Consider the following 16,402-nt stretch of genomic DNA (forward strand, 5'->3'; position numbering starts at 1 on the left):
TTCTACCAGGAAATGGCAGAGTGATTTGTATGTATGTATGTATGTATGTATGTATGTATGTATGTATGTATGTGTGTGTGTGTATGTATGTATGTATGTATGTGTGTGTGTGTGTGTGTGTGTGTGTGTGTGTGTGTGTGTGTGTGTGTGTGTGTGTGTGTGTGTATGTGTGTGCCCATGAGGTGAGTGTGATCACAAAGAGATAAAGAGCATGTTTGTTTATTTACTCACATCTATGCTGATGGCCACTAAGTACTCGGGATTCAAGAAGTGGAAGGTGATTGGCTGGGCCAGGTGAAAAGGCAGCTGGACAGACTTAAACGACACTCCGGCGTCAGTTGAGGTAAAGATGACGCCACCGGGGTTGTCCAAAACCGGTGTGTCTGCAGTCAGAATCACCTGTCAATCAGAACACGCATCGGTGATTGGAGGTTGCCTTAACGTGCATCTCAATAGTCTAAACTGGCTTCCTCCCCTTGTCTTCTCTATTGTCTTCATATAAATCACCTCCCCCAACATAAAACTATGAGGCCTCATCCTGAGGTGTACTCGTTAGACGCCAAACAGACAAAAACAAACTGCAACAGATCTGAATTTGTCCAATAAGAAACGCTTGTTTTTGCTGCTGAACATTTTCCGTTGCAGATTGTTTTGCTACGTTGTGCCCTAATGGATACCACCCTGATGTGGTTGTTTAGGAGAAATGGGTTTGGTAGTTTTGTTGTTCTCACTGCCTAGTCTTCACACCAGTGTTCTGAGCAGCGTGACCACAGTGGCATGTGACCACAGTGGCATGGCTCAAGCTGATTGGACAGCAAGAACCAAGACGGCTGACGTGTCTGCACATGCACAACAGACAGTCACAAACACACACACATACACACAGACATACAGACACACAGCGTCTGTCATCAGCCAGAATGCTTTCCTGCATGTACACTTGTGATCAGGCAGCTTACCTGTTGAGAGTTCCCTGGTCCAGCCAGAAGTCCAAATTCCTTCCTTATGAAGGTGTTGTTGATGAGATGAGAAATATCATGGAAAGACTTGCCATAGTCTGCACTGAGAGGGGAGTATAACAGGCCAAAATGTCAGAACACTGGCTCAGTTCATCTAGAGACACAAACAGACAGACAGATATATTGCCACCATCCACTAACCTGCGGTACAATCGTGAAGAACCGCCCTCGAAGAAGGAATCTAGAGGAGCACTGATTGTAGACAACACCAAGATCACCTGGTGGGACACAAATTAACACTTGGCTAAACTTCACCATAACTGTACTATTACCAGTTTATGCACAGTTAGCAATTACCATTTATCCACCTGTCATTACAAGCAATCACTCAATCACTCACTCAATCAACAAATCAATAAATTAAACAATCACTCACTCAATCACTCACTCAATCAACAAATCAATAAATTAACCAATCACGCAATCACTCAATCACTCACTCAATCAACAAATCAATAAATTAACCAATCACTCAATCACTCACTCAATCAACAAATCAATAAATTAACCAATCACTCACTCAATCACTCACTCAATCAACAAATCAATAAATTAACCAATCACTCACTCAATCAATCACTCAATCAACAAATCAATAAATTAACCAATCACTCAATCAATCAACCAAATGTAAAAACTGTTGTCAAAGGTTTAAAAGGTTTCCTCTCTCCTCGTCCCCTTTCCTTTCCTTCATCTGCATCGATGTGAGAGAACTGGACAGGTGAAAGCAAATTCCCTGTTGGCATCTATCACGTTGCCTCACTGTCTGGTTATCGCAGTTGAAAGAGAGGAAACGAGGTGAGGAAGCTACTCCAGCGTAATGAGCTGCAGCCCTTTCAGATGCACCCAATGAGTGATGATGACAATGATGCTACATCCATCATCCATTTAGTGACGACCATACGTACTCCTGTCCCGTCTCCAACCCATGTGACAGTAAAACTGGAGCCATCATCACCATGAAACCCTGTCTGAAGGGAGAGAGAGAGAGAGAGAGAGAGAGAGAGAGAGAGAGAGTGAAAGAGAGATAGAGAGAGAAAGAAAGAGAGATAGAGAGAGAGAGTGAAAGATAAAGATAAAGAGAGAGAAAGAAAGAGAGAGAGAGAAAGAGAGAGAGCGAGAGAGACAAGATGAGGGACAGTGTCTGACAGACCAACCAACCTGCACATGTCCTCTATTCTTATTGCTTTTATTCAATGTATGGTTATTTTTACCCTCGGTTATTTTTGTTACTGTTGTCCAGTTGACAATATTGATTATTATTAATTATGTAAATATTGTAAATCTCCAAAGAAAGCTTTGGCACATTGTCACGTCATGCCAAAAAAGCAATTTGAATTGTATTGAGAAAGAGAGCGAGTGAGACTCAACTTAATAGTTTTCCTCACATACACCCATAACATCACACCTTCAAAATCATGAATAAAGCAAGCATTAATCATGATGACATTTATGATACATTTGCATTTATTTATGCTATTGCAAAAGTAAAACTGCGTTGTTGATGCTATAGTAATTGATAAAGTACGTCAAAAACAGCACTGACATAGCTCTCACCTCGTGTGTATTTTGATCCAACACCCGGTGTTCTAATGGTGTGAGAGGGAGTTTACAAGCGGTGAAAGTGGGTCTTGGAGAAGCTGTGGTATCCCTTTCTGGCCGTGAGAGGACTTGGCGTTGGTCCCCACCTTGCTGAGTCTGATGGAAAGACACCGTTCTCCGGTTTCGTTGCTCTTTGCACTGACCCCCCACACCCAGAAGAAGAAAGCATGCCCCACCGAGGACCAAAAGTCTCCAAGTCATTTTGATGTGGTGGGCTAAATAACGGTAAAGTCCCAAATCCCACAGTTCGGGTCACGTATGATAGACCAGCACTGCCTATCGCTTCAAGCGACAAATGACAAGTGTCGCACTTGAATGGCTGGGGGACGGAGAGACACATGTATGACGAATCATTTACATAAAATCTGCTGCCAGTGGGTATATCAACGGTTGTTCGCCCCCATGCCGCATCCAAGTGATGTCCATATACTGTATATATAGGCTACAAAACCTCCTTCACATCAGCCACTATAACGCCTTTGCAAATATTAATAGTAAGCTAAGCCTATAGCAGCCTATGATTTATGTCAATGCTATAGTAGCTATAGGCTAAATTCCCTGTAGCATAACAAGTCATTTATGTATTACAAGTGTGAGAAAAGTATCTCCCACCATAGCAACACATCTACAGTAGTCTGCAAAATATTACTACATAGAACTAAACAACCTGCCTAATAGATGTAATGTCATCAGCAACAATTTATGCGCTTCTCCCTTGTCCCGCAGACAGTAAAACAACTGTTGAACACCGCGAGATGACGCAGTTGGCCTATAAGAGAACACTGTAGCCTCTCGTACCAATTCCTTCTGGGATTTTTTTTTACAAATTCATGTAGACAGTGATGCCAATTTAGCAATTTTGTTGCTAGATTTAGCAACTTTTCAGACTACCCTGGCAACTTTTTTTTCAAACAGCACCTAGCAACAAATTTAGCTACTTTTAAAAATATATTTGGAACTTTTAGCAACTTTTGAAACGTGACTCAAACGCTAAAACGCACGCAATTTCCCTCTAAATGACACAAAACCGATCCGGTGACTGCTTCTTCCCTAAATAGTTCTTGCATAGTTTGGAGCTGTGCTTTGGGTCATTGTTCTGTTGAGGACACTGGCGCCGTCCTTAGGGTATGGCACGGCGTTCCAAAATTGAGTGATAGCCTTCCTTCTTCAAGAAGGATATTAGTAACATTAACAATCTGCCGTTTCTAGCTACAATAGTCATTTACAACATTAACAATGTCTACACTGTATTTCTGATCAATTTGATGTTATTTTAATGGACAAAAAAAATGTGCTTTTCTTTCAAAAACAAGGATATTTCTAAATGACCCCAAATTTTGAACTGGTAATATATATATATATATATATATATAATTAATTACATGTAATTATTTTAAGAATGTTACTAATAACAACAGATTAAACACATTTTGGCCAAGGGATCTGTGGATTAAGTTCAGAGGGTACAATACATGTAGACCTAATATTATTCATCTACAATTCAGGTTGGTAGCCCTGTCCTGCAGTCAAATGACTAGTGGCCTCATGGGTGGAATGTTATTCATATTTTTCATAAATAAACCTATTTTTTTTTAAACAACTGGTTTTGTTATATTTCAGTCTTCTGTGATGTATATAAAGTGTAATATTGGGATGCAAACTCAAAATGTAATATATTTCAACTCTATATCTGACATAGTACAGGTGTCTCCTTTTGTTAAGCCCATAACCATGTGTGTGAGCTGTATACTTTTGTTTCAAAGTAGATTTGTTTAAGACTACCAAGAAACACTCTGTGACCCTGATTTAGCCCACTGCAGTAAAAGGTTAACCCTGGGTAACATGGGCATGGGAGGCTCACAGGGATATTGGTATCCACAGTACTCCACCAATTATCAATTATTTATTTTTTACATAAATGCACTGCAATTTTTTTATATTTTTTAATTGAACCTTTATTTAAGTTGGCAAGTCAGATAAGAACAAATTCTTATTTACAATGACGGCCTACACCGGCCAAACCCGGGCGACGCTGGGCTAATTGTGCGCCGCCCTATGGGACTCCCAATCACGGCCGGTTGTGATACAGCCTGGTTTCAATCCAGGGTGTCTGTAGTGACGTATTAAGCACTGAGATGCAGTGCTTTAGACCGCTGCGCTACTTGGGAAAAACTGCAAAATGTGTGTAGAATTGCAGGATATTGGCTTTAAAGTTGGAACAACAAAAAATCTCTCTGCCCCATGATAAAATACGTAGAACTGCAAGAAATTAGCTAGAAAATGCTAAATGTTCTCTCCGATGCCAGTAGGTGGGCCTTTAAAATGTTCCATCACAAGGCCTGAGACATGGTTCGTCCAGCCATGTACAACACTGGAGTTGTGTTCTGATTATCAGGGGGGTCCCTTACAAATTTGCTATCACAAAAGGGTTCCCCGGCCCCAAAAAGTTTGAGAACCCCTGTTATGCCTAGATGCAGGCTGAACAGATATAAACATGATTTTGTCCCCATGTCAATAGATTTTGTAAACAGCAGGGGAAACACAGAGGTTGATTAGGGAGATAGCAATAATGGACTGGAGCCTGGCCTGTAGGACTTATATCATGTGGAACCTAAGTCACAGCCTTGCTGGCATGAACAACCTTTTTTTGAGTGGGTGTATGATGGGGTGTTATTCTATGTATGTTGTGTCAATTGATTGTATGTATTTATGTAGAATCAGCAGCACTCTTTAATTGTCCAAGTCAAATTTCTCCTCTTGGTCAATTTAGTATATCAAATCAAATCAAATGATATGCAAGATGAGAGAGCAACTTACATCTTAGATGCAAGGGCATAGTACAAAATGATGTGGCTAGTAGCCAGGCTAATAGCCTGGCATAAAAGCATCGCATTTCAGTCAACAGCAGCGTGGTAGCCCCAGTGGCTAAAAAGACCAACCTAAAGACTAGAGTCATTCTGAATGATGTAAAGGCCTACATCATTACAGATACATAAACTTTCAGTTGAACATTGACAATAGTTAGACATCTACTTTGTCATGTTTTCTCATCATTTAGCATTTTCAGTTCATTTATTTTATTCTGTTTCCTGTGTGATCTGTGATGGAAAACACCTGTAGCCTATAATATACCCTATTTTATGCTGTGTGATCAATGAAGCAGGTTACTCATGTTACTGTATATTTGAAAGCAACGCTACAGTGGGGGAAAAAACTATTTGATCGCCTGCTGATTTTGTACGTTTGCCCACTGACAAAGAAATGATCAGTCTATAATTTTAATGGTAGGTTTATTTGAACAGTGAGAGACAGAATAACAACAACAAAAATCCAGAAAAACGCATGAAAAAAAATGTTATAAATTGATTTGCATTTTAATGGGGGAAATAAGTATTTGACCCCCTCTCAATCAGAAAGATTTTTGGCTCCCAGGTGTCTTTTATACAGGTAACGAGCTGAGATTAGGAGCACACTCCTAAAGGGAGTGCTCCTAATCTCAATTTGTTACATGTATAAAAGACACCTGTCCACAGAAGCAATCAATCAATCAGAAATTATGTAACTTTCTCAAGGGCACAGACAGATTCCCCCCCTAGTCAATTCGGGGGTTGAAACCAGCGATCTTTCAGTTACTGCCCCAACGCTCCGCCTGCTGCCCTACCAAGTATTAGTATAGAATATAGTGGATAGAACTACATCGTAATAGCTGTCCATATGACCTAGTACTTTAGTAATAGCCTACTATAAACATCAACTAGGGTGTTCTTCAAATGTGCAAAACAAGTTAAACAACTCATCAAACCCGTAGTGACCTGTATAAATCAAACCCCACTGCGCACGGGGTTCGACGTCTAGTTCTGAATTGCACAATTCAACAAAAAATATCACCATGTCATTGGATTCAGGTTAAAAACGAGACAGAGTGGCCATACATTGATGACTTTTTACAAATCCAATCAGTTTTCCACGCTCATTCAACGTCATCACATAGATTTTTCGGGGGTTGAAATGACGTGGAAACAGCGCTGATTCAACCAGGTTTTGGCCAGTGGGAGTGGGACACCAACTAGTGAAACTGAAAGCGAACAACGATGAAAGGCTCAATAATGTTATTGTAAAAATCAGTGTACACATTGTACAGTGCAAGCAGTAATTGACAAACGAAAACATAACATAAACCAAGCCTGTCCGTGTTAATTCTACTCCACATTCTTTCCTCATCAGGATCCAATGCGTTTGGTACTCTCTGAACCTCTTGAATGGGTTGAAGACATCCGTATGTCAGTACTGCTGTCCAACTGTAAATATTCTGCCGCATCCGCGCCTTGGACATACATGAGACCACCAAATGAATCCACCATTTCCATCAGCGCGGCTAGGACAGTGAACGCTGTCCCGATAAAAAACATCTTCAAGACGTCTGTCATCATAGCTTCTCCAGTGAAATGAACGTGGTTGGACAACCGCAGCGTCACCTTCACAAATAGAAATAATATTAATTACATGTGTTTTGTTGTTTGTACTCTTTTCCATGTATTTTCCAAAACGTATACTAAATTACTATTACATAACCGGAAACACAACCCCACATTAACCGCGTGGTGGTAAAGTACAGTACCAAAAGGAACGCTGCCAGAAACTGTTGAGTACTTACAATATGCCTGCCGATTTTCAACTTCAACTTGTGCAGAGTGGGTTAACTACCTATCCAAGGTTGGCGTGGAAGACAGACTTTCCTTGCTAATGACGACACAGTCTTTAGATATTCCTCAAGTTTTCTTTAAAACAATCGAGGTAAATACGTTACTCTCCTCTTGATATCAGACAGCAATGTGGCAATGTGATGATGCATCGCAGCGCTCCCTTGCTTCAAAGCTTGTGTGTAATGACATCATCAAATAGATGGGAATGTCCAATTCTTGATACATAGGCGTGCTAATGATTTAATTTTAGTCTCTTTCACAGGTAACTCACGCAAGATGGCAGAAAAGGCTACTGAAGTCTGATTGGACTTGGATGGACTACTTGTCTGTGTGATAAGACAAGTGCTCTACATATTTTATATTTAGCCTATTCCCATCCCACCAAGAAATAACATGACATAGCAGTTAAGAATGTAACCACTGTAGACTCTTTAGTTGTTTGACAATCCACTCAATAAGTAGCTCTGGGAAGTTAGGAGTTGTTGCACAATGCATTCTTTCCCACAGTTCTGAGACCCATTTTGCTTTAGGCTACTTTCTGTGTATGTCAAAGAGAGTGATTACACATTAATAGGTTCAGCTTTATACTCTGTGGTTTGCTTTTACAGTAATATTAACATACACCCACACCCTTCTCATCCCCTTGAGTAACCTTTCGGCTTTCATATATATCAGACAGATGTACACTGACATGGGGACTTCCACATTAGGCTGGTGATTTGGGTACTAGTTTCACCCAGCAAATTTCACAATTTAAGCTTCAGCTTTCTGTAGAATCAGTGAATCAAACAACCAATGAGTATTGTTGTAGGCCTATTGTGGCCTGTCTCTTGCTATTTGCGGTCAGTCAGTCATACACTCTCATGTTTCTCCAAGGACTTGACATTGACCACAGGGAGCAAATGGACAGAAATTCACTGAGCTGCTAAAGGCACTCTGGGTAAAAGTTAACCAAGGATGGGACTTACTGGTTAAATAAAGGTTAAATAAACAAATAATATTCTGAATAATAGCATATAAATTATATGACTTGCCTTTTTTAAGGTCCCCCTTCAGGTCCATTTTTAAATGGGTCACATTGTTTTGTTTCTGGTCACGCCCACAGGGCAAAAACTGGCTGAATCAACGTTGTTTCCATGTAATTTAAACAACAAAACATTTAAATTGCTGATGTTGAATCAATGTGGAAAACTGATTGGATTTGCAAAAAGTAATGAAAATAAAATATGTTTTCCCTTTTTTTCAACCTGTCCAATGACATGGTGACATTTTTTGTTGATTTCAAGTTGAATTCACGTTAGTTGACAACTCAACCAAATGTAAATCAAAACTAGACGTTGAAAGGACGTGCCCCTGTCTATCCCTAAAAAAATGAATACAAATTGTGCTGTCTGGTTTGCTTAATATAAGGAAATAGACTTTATACTTTTAAGTAGTATTTTACTGGGTTACTTTCATTTTTACTTGAGTCATTTCCTATTAAGGTATCTTTACTTTTATTCAAGTAGGAAAATTGGGTACTTTTTCCACCACTGGGCAAACCCCACCTGACATAATATAGAACCCTAGAAACCCCAGTAAACTACAACTGTAAACTGTATTAGTAGGCCTAACGGTATTTTCTATAGGATAGCTCTCCAAAGATGAGTCACACCATATTTAATATTCTTGAAGCTAACAAGGACCTGCCTAAATGAGTATTGACCCATAGCACTCACGTCTGTAGCCATGAAGTGCTTTGAAAGGCTGGTCATGGCTCACATCAACACCATCATCCCAGAAACCCTAGACCCACTCCAATTTGCATACCGCCCCAACAGATCCACAGATGATGTGGTCTCTATTGCACTCCACACTGCCCTTTCCCACCTGGACAAAAGGAACACCTATGTGAGAATGCTATTCATTGACTACAGCTCAGCGTTCAACACCATAGTGCCGTCAAAGCTTATCAATAAGCTAAGGACCCTGGGACTAAACACCTCACCCTGCAACTGGATCCTGGACTTCCTGACGGGCTGCCCCCAGGTGGTAAGGGTAGGTAACAACACATCCGCCAAGCTGATCCTCAACAAAGGGGCCCCTCAGGGGTGCGTGCTCAGTCCCCTCCTGTACTCCCTGTTCACTCATGACTGCACGGCCAGGCACGACTTCAACACCAGCATTAAGTTTGCCGATGACACAACATTGGTAGGCCTGATCACCGACAACGATGAAACAGCCTATAGGGAGGAGGTCAGAGACCTGGCCGTGTGGTGCCAGGACAACAACCTCTCCCTCAACGTGATCAAGACAAAGGAGATGATTGTGGACTACAGGAAAAAGAGGACCGAGCACGCCCCCATTCTCATCGACGGGGCTGCAGTGGAGCAGGTTGAGAGGTTCAAGTTCCTTGGCGTCCACATCACCAACAAACTAACATGGTCCAAGCACACCAAGACAGTCGGGAAGAGGGCACGACAAAACCTATTCCCCCTCAGGAGACTGAAAAGAATTAGCATGGGTCCTCAGATCCTCTAAAGGTTCTACAGCTCCACCATCGAGAGCATCCTGACTGGCTGCATCACTGCCTGCTATGGCAACTGCTCGGCCTCCGAGAGGCTCCAAGAGGCTTCCTCCAAGAGGCTTCTTAACAGCTTCTACCCCCAAGCCATAAGACTCCTGAACATCTAATCAAATGGCCTCCCAGACTATTTGCATTGCCCCCCCTCTTTTACACCTCTGCTACTCTCTGTTGTTATCATCTATGCATAGTCACTTTAATAAATCTACCTACATGTACATATTACCTCAACTAACCAGTGCCCCCGCACATTGACTCTGTACACGTACCCCCTATATATAGTCTCGCTATTGTTATTTTCCTGCCGCTCTTTAATTACTTGTTAATTTTATTTCTTATTCTTATTCATATTTGTTTCTTTAAACTGCATTGTTGGTTAGGGGCTCGTAAGTAAGCATTTCACTGTAAGGTCTACACCTGTTGTATTCGGGCACATGTAACTAATACAATTTGATTTGATTTGATTTGACTAGGGAATGCCCAGACAAATGACTAGTGGCTTGTCCTCAGAAGGTATGCATGGGGGAAATCACAGGGGATATTGCATTAAAAGTCCATGACCACTAGATGTCGATGATTAACAGTAGAACACCAGGGCACCAACCTGGGCCCGTTTTATAAGCGTCTCAGTGTATTAGGGAAAGGGGAATACCTAGTCAGCTGTACAACTGAACACATTCCACCGAAGTGTGTCTTCTGCATTTAACCCAACCCTTCTGAATGAGAGAGATATATTTAACAATGCCTCAGAGTAGGAATGATGGTCAAGTATCACTTTTGCCTTTCAGATTACAATGGATCAGATTATCATGGACAGGGGTAGAGGACCTACTCCTAGATCCACACTCCAACTCTGAGACTCTTGATAAATACTGGCACAGGGGTGTCAAAGTCATTTTACTCAGATTACTATATTTCTGTTCCAGCTAATGCCAGCAGGGAAATATAGATGTACATTGCGGGTAAAACGATGACAACCTAATGGCTGCGCAGTACAAAATAACCCAATGTAACACAATATACATTAAACCAGTAACTCAACGAAAAATAAAATCCATTTTAAATACTGTATTCAACAAGGCCATATTGCCGGGGAGGTTGGTGGGAGGAACGGGCTGGAATGGAATAAATGGAATGGAGTCAAACATGTTGTTTCCATATATTTAATGTTTTTGAAACGGTTCCATTTATTCTATTCCAGCCATTACAATGAGCCCATCCTCCTATATCTCCTCCCACCAGCCTCCTCTGGTTGAGAGCTGATGGCCACAAGATTGTGGGTCATATTCAATGCCCTACATTAGACTATTCATTGTCAAAGCCGGCAAACATGAGGATCAAGCAGTGAACGTTTGGACAAAATGTTTGCGTCTAGTGGCGATCCAGCGTAGCAGTACTTGCATTGAGTTTAAATTGCAGGGCTGCACATCTGCGTGCTTTTGCTACGCAACGTCGTTTTGCATCTTGCATTGCATGCATATGTAAGTTAGGCTTTGAAAGATGTGAAGGCCAACAGATAGGATTATGTCTAGAATAAAAGAGAATAAAGTGAATTTGGCAAAGTAGCCTAGTGTAAAGTAGCCAAGGAAGTATTCTGTGAAAAGAGAGCACTGTTCTATCAAAGTGGCTAAATGTGACATGAGTTAGGCAGGGGGACTCTATATTCAGGTCACCTGATGGAGGATGTCCTCAGTCTACACACACACACACACACACACACAGGGCTCGTTTGTTGGGCCCAGTCATCGCTGGGTTGAGGAGTCTCATGCCTGACGTTTGTCTTAGTTCTGCTCAATGAGTGTCCACACAAAGACTGGTCTCATACATTGAGTATACAAAACATTAAGAACACTCGCTCTTTCCATGACATAGACTGACTAGGTGAATTCAGGTGAAAGCTATGATCCCTTATTGATGTCACTATACTACTTCAATCAGTGTAGATGAACGGGAGAAGACAGGTCAAATAACATTTTTTAAGCCTTGAGAAAATTGACATTGATTGTGTATGTGTGCCATTCAGAGGGTGAATGGGCTAGACAAAATATTTAAGTGGCTTTGATTGGGGTTTAGTAGTAGGTACCAGGTGCACGGTTTGTGTCAAGAACTGCAATGCTGCTGGGTTTTTCACACTCAACAGTTTCCTGTGTGTATCAAGAAAGGTCTATCACCCAAAGGACATCCAGCCAACTTGACACAACTGTGGGAAGCATTGGAGTCAACATGGACCAGCATCCCTGTGGAACGCTTTCGACACCTTGTGCTTTCGAGTCCATGCCCCGAAGAATTGAGGCTGTTCTGAGAACAAAAGCGGATGGTGCAACTCAATATTAGGAAGGTGTTCTTAATGTTTTGTATACACAGTGTAGAGTGTACGTAACAGTAAATGTAAATCCAGGACACTCAAATGAGTATGATATGTTACGTTTGGTATGGTTACATAAGACTGCAGTGGGCTAAATCACGGTCACACACAGTGACACACACTTTGAAACCAAAGTATACACCTCAACACACATGGTTATGGGCTTTAAAAAAGAAGACACCTGTACCATGTCAGATATAGAGTTGAAATGTTGAGTTTGCATCCCAATATTACACTTTATTTACATCACTGTCACGTCTATTCCCGCTAATCCCCTCTGGCGTTCGACGTCGCCGGTTTACTAACTACCGGTCCTGGCAAATATCATTACGCTCACCTGCGCTTCATCATGAGGCACACCTGGACTCCATTACCTCACTTATTACCTCCCCTTTATCTGGCACTCCATTGTGTTCTTTCCCCAGGCAGTATTGTTTCTGTGTTTCATGTCAAGATGCTACTCCTATGTTGTATCGTTCCATGTTTGTTATATTAAACCTACCACCTGCACCTGCTTCTCTACTGCCAGCGTCTGTTTCTACAGCATTAGTGGTTTCCGGTGCCGCGGGGAACTTTACTGACCAGACTGTTGCCTCCTCTCTTAACATCACCTCATACCTGCTCTCCTCTCCTTTCCATGTTCAAGCCCTCGATAATCAGCCATTAGGTCCCGGGACCATCACACACATCACCGAACCACTCACCCTCACTGTGGAGTCCATCCATCAGGAGAACATTCCCTTCATCACCCGTGCACCAGCTCACAAGATCATCCTCGGCCTCCCTTGGCTTCAAAGCCATAATCCCACCATCTCATGGTCAAGGATGAAAATCATGGACTGGGCACCCGAATGCCGAAGGGCCTGCTTTCCCATCCCCTTCGGTTCCACGCCGGTTGAGAGTCCTGTGGTTGCCCTTCAGCCCAACATCCCGAAGGTATACCAGGACCTGGGGAAGGTATTTTCCAAAACCTGCGCCACCTGTCTCCCTCCTCATCGCCCCTGGGACTTTGCCATCGACCTGCTTGCAGACTCTGCGCCCCCACCCAGACGCATCTACCCTCTGTCGGTGGCTGAAACCAAGGCCATGGAGTACATCCATGAGGCGCTCCAACAAGGTTTCATCCACACGTCCACTTCTGCAGGCTTCTTCTTCATGGCCAAGAAGGATGGAGCGTTACGCCCATGTATTGATTACAAGAGGACTCAATGACATCACCACCAAGTACCGTTACCCTCTCCCATTGGTGCCATCAAACAGCTCCGCGTGGCCCGGTTCTTTACCAAACTGGACCTGCGGAGTGCATACAATCTCATCTGCATCCGGGAGGGGGATGAACGGAAGCACGATGTCTGGTCACTACGAGTACTTGGTGATGCCATTTGGCTTAGCCAATGCTCCGTCAGTGTTCCAGGCATTTGTCAATGAGGTGTTCTGGGATATGCTCAGAAGTCAGGTGGTTGTGTATATCGACGACATCCTGGTCTACTCGGCTACCTTATAGGATCACATCGCTCACGTCCGAGTAGTCCTGGAACGCCTTCTGGCTAACCAACTGTTTGACAAGGCTCAGAAATACCAGTTTCATCAGGAGGCTGTCTCCTTCCTATACTACCAAATCAGCCCGCAAGGAGTGAAGATGGACGTCAAGAAGGTAGATGCAGTCAGGTTATGGCCAGTCCCAACCACCATAAACAGGTTACAACGTTTTTTTTGTGGATTGCCAAGTTCCAAGGCCGTTTCCTCAGGAGCTTTAGCTCCATCGCCGCTCCTCTCACCTCTCTCCTCAAGGGTGGTCCCCAAAGGTTGGTGTGGAGTCCCGGTTTACTAACCACCGGTCCTGGCAAACATCATTACGCTCACCTGTGCTTCATCATGAGGCACACCTGGACTCCATTACCTCATTTATTACCTCCCCTTTATCTGGCACTCCATTGTGTTCTTTCCCCAGGCAGGATTGCTTCTTTGTTTCATGTCAAGATGCTACTCCTATGTTGTATCGTTCCATGTTTGTTATATTAAACCTACCACCTGCACCTGCTTCTCTACTGCCAGCATCTACGTTTCAATCAATAACAAAACTGCTTGACATAGAAAATACTGGATTTTTGTTGTAAAATAAATAAATAATAATAATTAATTTTTATTAATAACATTCTACCCATGAGACCAAAGAGGGCGCTTTTGGCCATTGACTGCAGGAAAGGGGTACGGCCAACACCACCTTGCCACATACTGCACATGAGACCCATTATCATTATGGTAATCCAGTGAATGTGTGGGGTGGGGGGGTTCACACACATTAGTACATGAGCGGAAGGGTCACAAAGACAGAGTACAAATAATGGACTAAAGTGACCCAACTCCCTATGCCAGTGTGTGTGTGTGTGTGTGTGTGTGTGTGTGCGTGCGTGCGTGCGTGCGTGCGTGCGTGCGTGCGTGCGTGCGTGCGTGCATGCATGCATGCATGCATTTGTATATATGCTTTCGAGGTAAACAACACAGAGAGGCACATCTGAACTTGAATTGACACGCATATCACATAGATAGCAGTGTGTGATTTCCACGAACGTTTAGAGTAACAAGCGTGCTGATCTCACGTTAGGCTTCGGCTCCAGTGTTAACCTAGCTGTGAAAAGAGGGTTCCATGGAGAGGTTGACTGGGGGCTTGACTGCACAGACAAGGATGGGGCGTTGCTATGCTCTCCACGGGCAGCATAAGAGGATTTTCCGTCCTCGAGTCTGAGCAACTGTCACAAACACTCAGTCACCTGTTTCTGATCCCTTTCAGACACCAGGTCTCGAGTGGGAGAAAGGGGTGATGGGGAGATACCTCTTTCTCAGTGGTAGCTATTTCTTTCCCTTTCTCGTCCTCAGCCTCTTTCTCTGACATTGTTTAAAAGAAATGAAGAGAAGAGCCCATTTAAGAGATGTTTTCCTCATTGCAACTTTCTGTCGACATATACAGTGCATTCAGAAAGTATTAAGACCCCTAGAATTTTTCCACATTTTGTTACATTACAGCCTTATTCTAAATTGATTAAATAATTTTTTCCCTCATCAATATACACACAATACCCCATAATGACAAAGCGAAAACAGGTTTTAGAAATGTTTGTACATTTATAAAGAATAAAACACAGAAATACCTTATTTACATAAGTATTCAGACCCTTTGCAATAAGACTCGATATTGAGCTCAGGTGCATCCTTTTTCCATTGATAATCCTTGAGATGTTTCTACAACTTGATTGGAGTCCACCTGTGGTAAATTAAATTGATTGGACATGATTTGGAGAGGCACACACCTGTCTATATAAGGTCTCACAGTTGACAGTGCATGTCAGAGAAAATACCAAGCCATGAAATCGAAGGAATTGTCCGCAGAGCTTCGAGACAGGATTGTGTCAAGGCACATATCTGGGGAAGGATACCAAAAAATGTCTGCAGCATTGAAGGTCCCCAAGAACACAGTGGCCTCCGTCATTCTCAAATGGAAGTTTGGAACCACCAAGACTCTCCCTAGAGCTGTCCACCTGGCCAAACTGACCAATTGGGGGAGAAGGGCCTTTGTCAGGGAGGTGACCAAGAACCCGATGGTCACTCTGACAGAGCTCCAGAGTTCCTCTGTGGAGATAGGAGAACCTTCCAGAAAGACAACCATCTCTGCAGCACTCCACCAATCAGGCCTTTATGGTAGAGTGGCCAGACGGAAGCCACTCCTCAGTAAAAGGCACATGGAGTTTGCCAAAAGGCACCTAAAGACTCTCAGACCATGAGAAACAACATTCTCTGGTCTGATGAAATCAAGATTGAACTCTTTGGCCTGAATGCCAAGCTTCACGTCTGGAGAAAACCTGGCACCATCCCTACGGTGAAGCATGGTGGTGGCAGCATCATGCTGTGCAGATGTTTTTAGCGGGAGGGACTGGGTGACTTGTCAGGATCGAGGGAAAAATGAACGCAAAGTACAGAGAGATCCTTGATGAAAACCTGCTCCAGAGCGCTCAGGACCTGACTGGGGTAAAGGTTTACCTTCCAACAGGACAATGACCCTAAGCACATAGCCAAGACAACGCAGGAGTGGCTTCGGGACAAGGCTCTGAATGTCCTTGAGTGGCCCAGCCAGAGCCCAGACTTGAACCCGAAG

The 16,402-nt window shown here is 42.9% G+C and overlaps 1 protein-coding gene across 1 annotated transcript in view; it reads right to left on the reverse strand.

Moving 5' to 3' along the window:
* LOC106576501 (sortilin) overlaps window positions 1–3,490 on the reverse strand; it is a 47,583-nt gene extending 44,093 nt beyond the window's left edge. Inside the window, exons 1-5 of the mRNA XM_045700021.1 lie at window positions 2,577–3,490; window positions 1,928–1,990; window positions 1,161–1,237; window positions 960–1,062; window positions 232–399 (exon numbers count right to left, since the gene is read on the reverse strand). Of these exons, the coding sequence (XP_045555977.1) occupies window positions 232–399; window positions 960–1,062; window positions 1,161–1,237; window positions 1,928–1,990; window positions 2,577–2,822 (657 nt within the window). The 5' untranslated portion in view covers window positions 2,823–3,490. The remainder of the gene's footprint in view (window positions 1–231; window positions 400–959; window positions 1,063–1,160; window positions 1,238–1,927; window positions 1,991–2,576) is intronic.
* Window positions 3,491–16,402: the final 12,912 nt, after the last annotated feature.

This window comes from Salmo salar, chromosome ssa17 (genome assembly GCF_905237065.1).
Source record: "Salmo salar chromosome ssa17, Ssal_v3.1, whole genome shotgun sequence".
Lineage (NCBI taxonomy): Eukaryota > Metazoa > Chordata > Actinopteri > Salmoniformes > Salmonidae > Salmo > Salmo salar.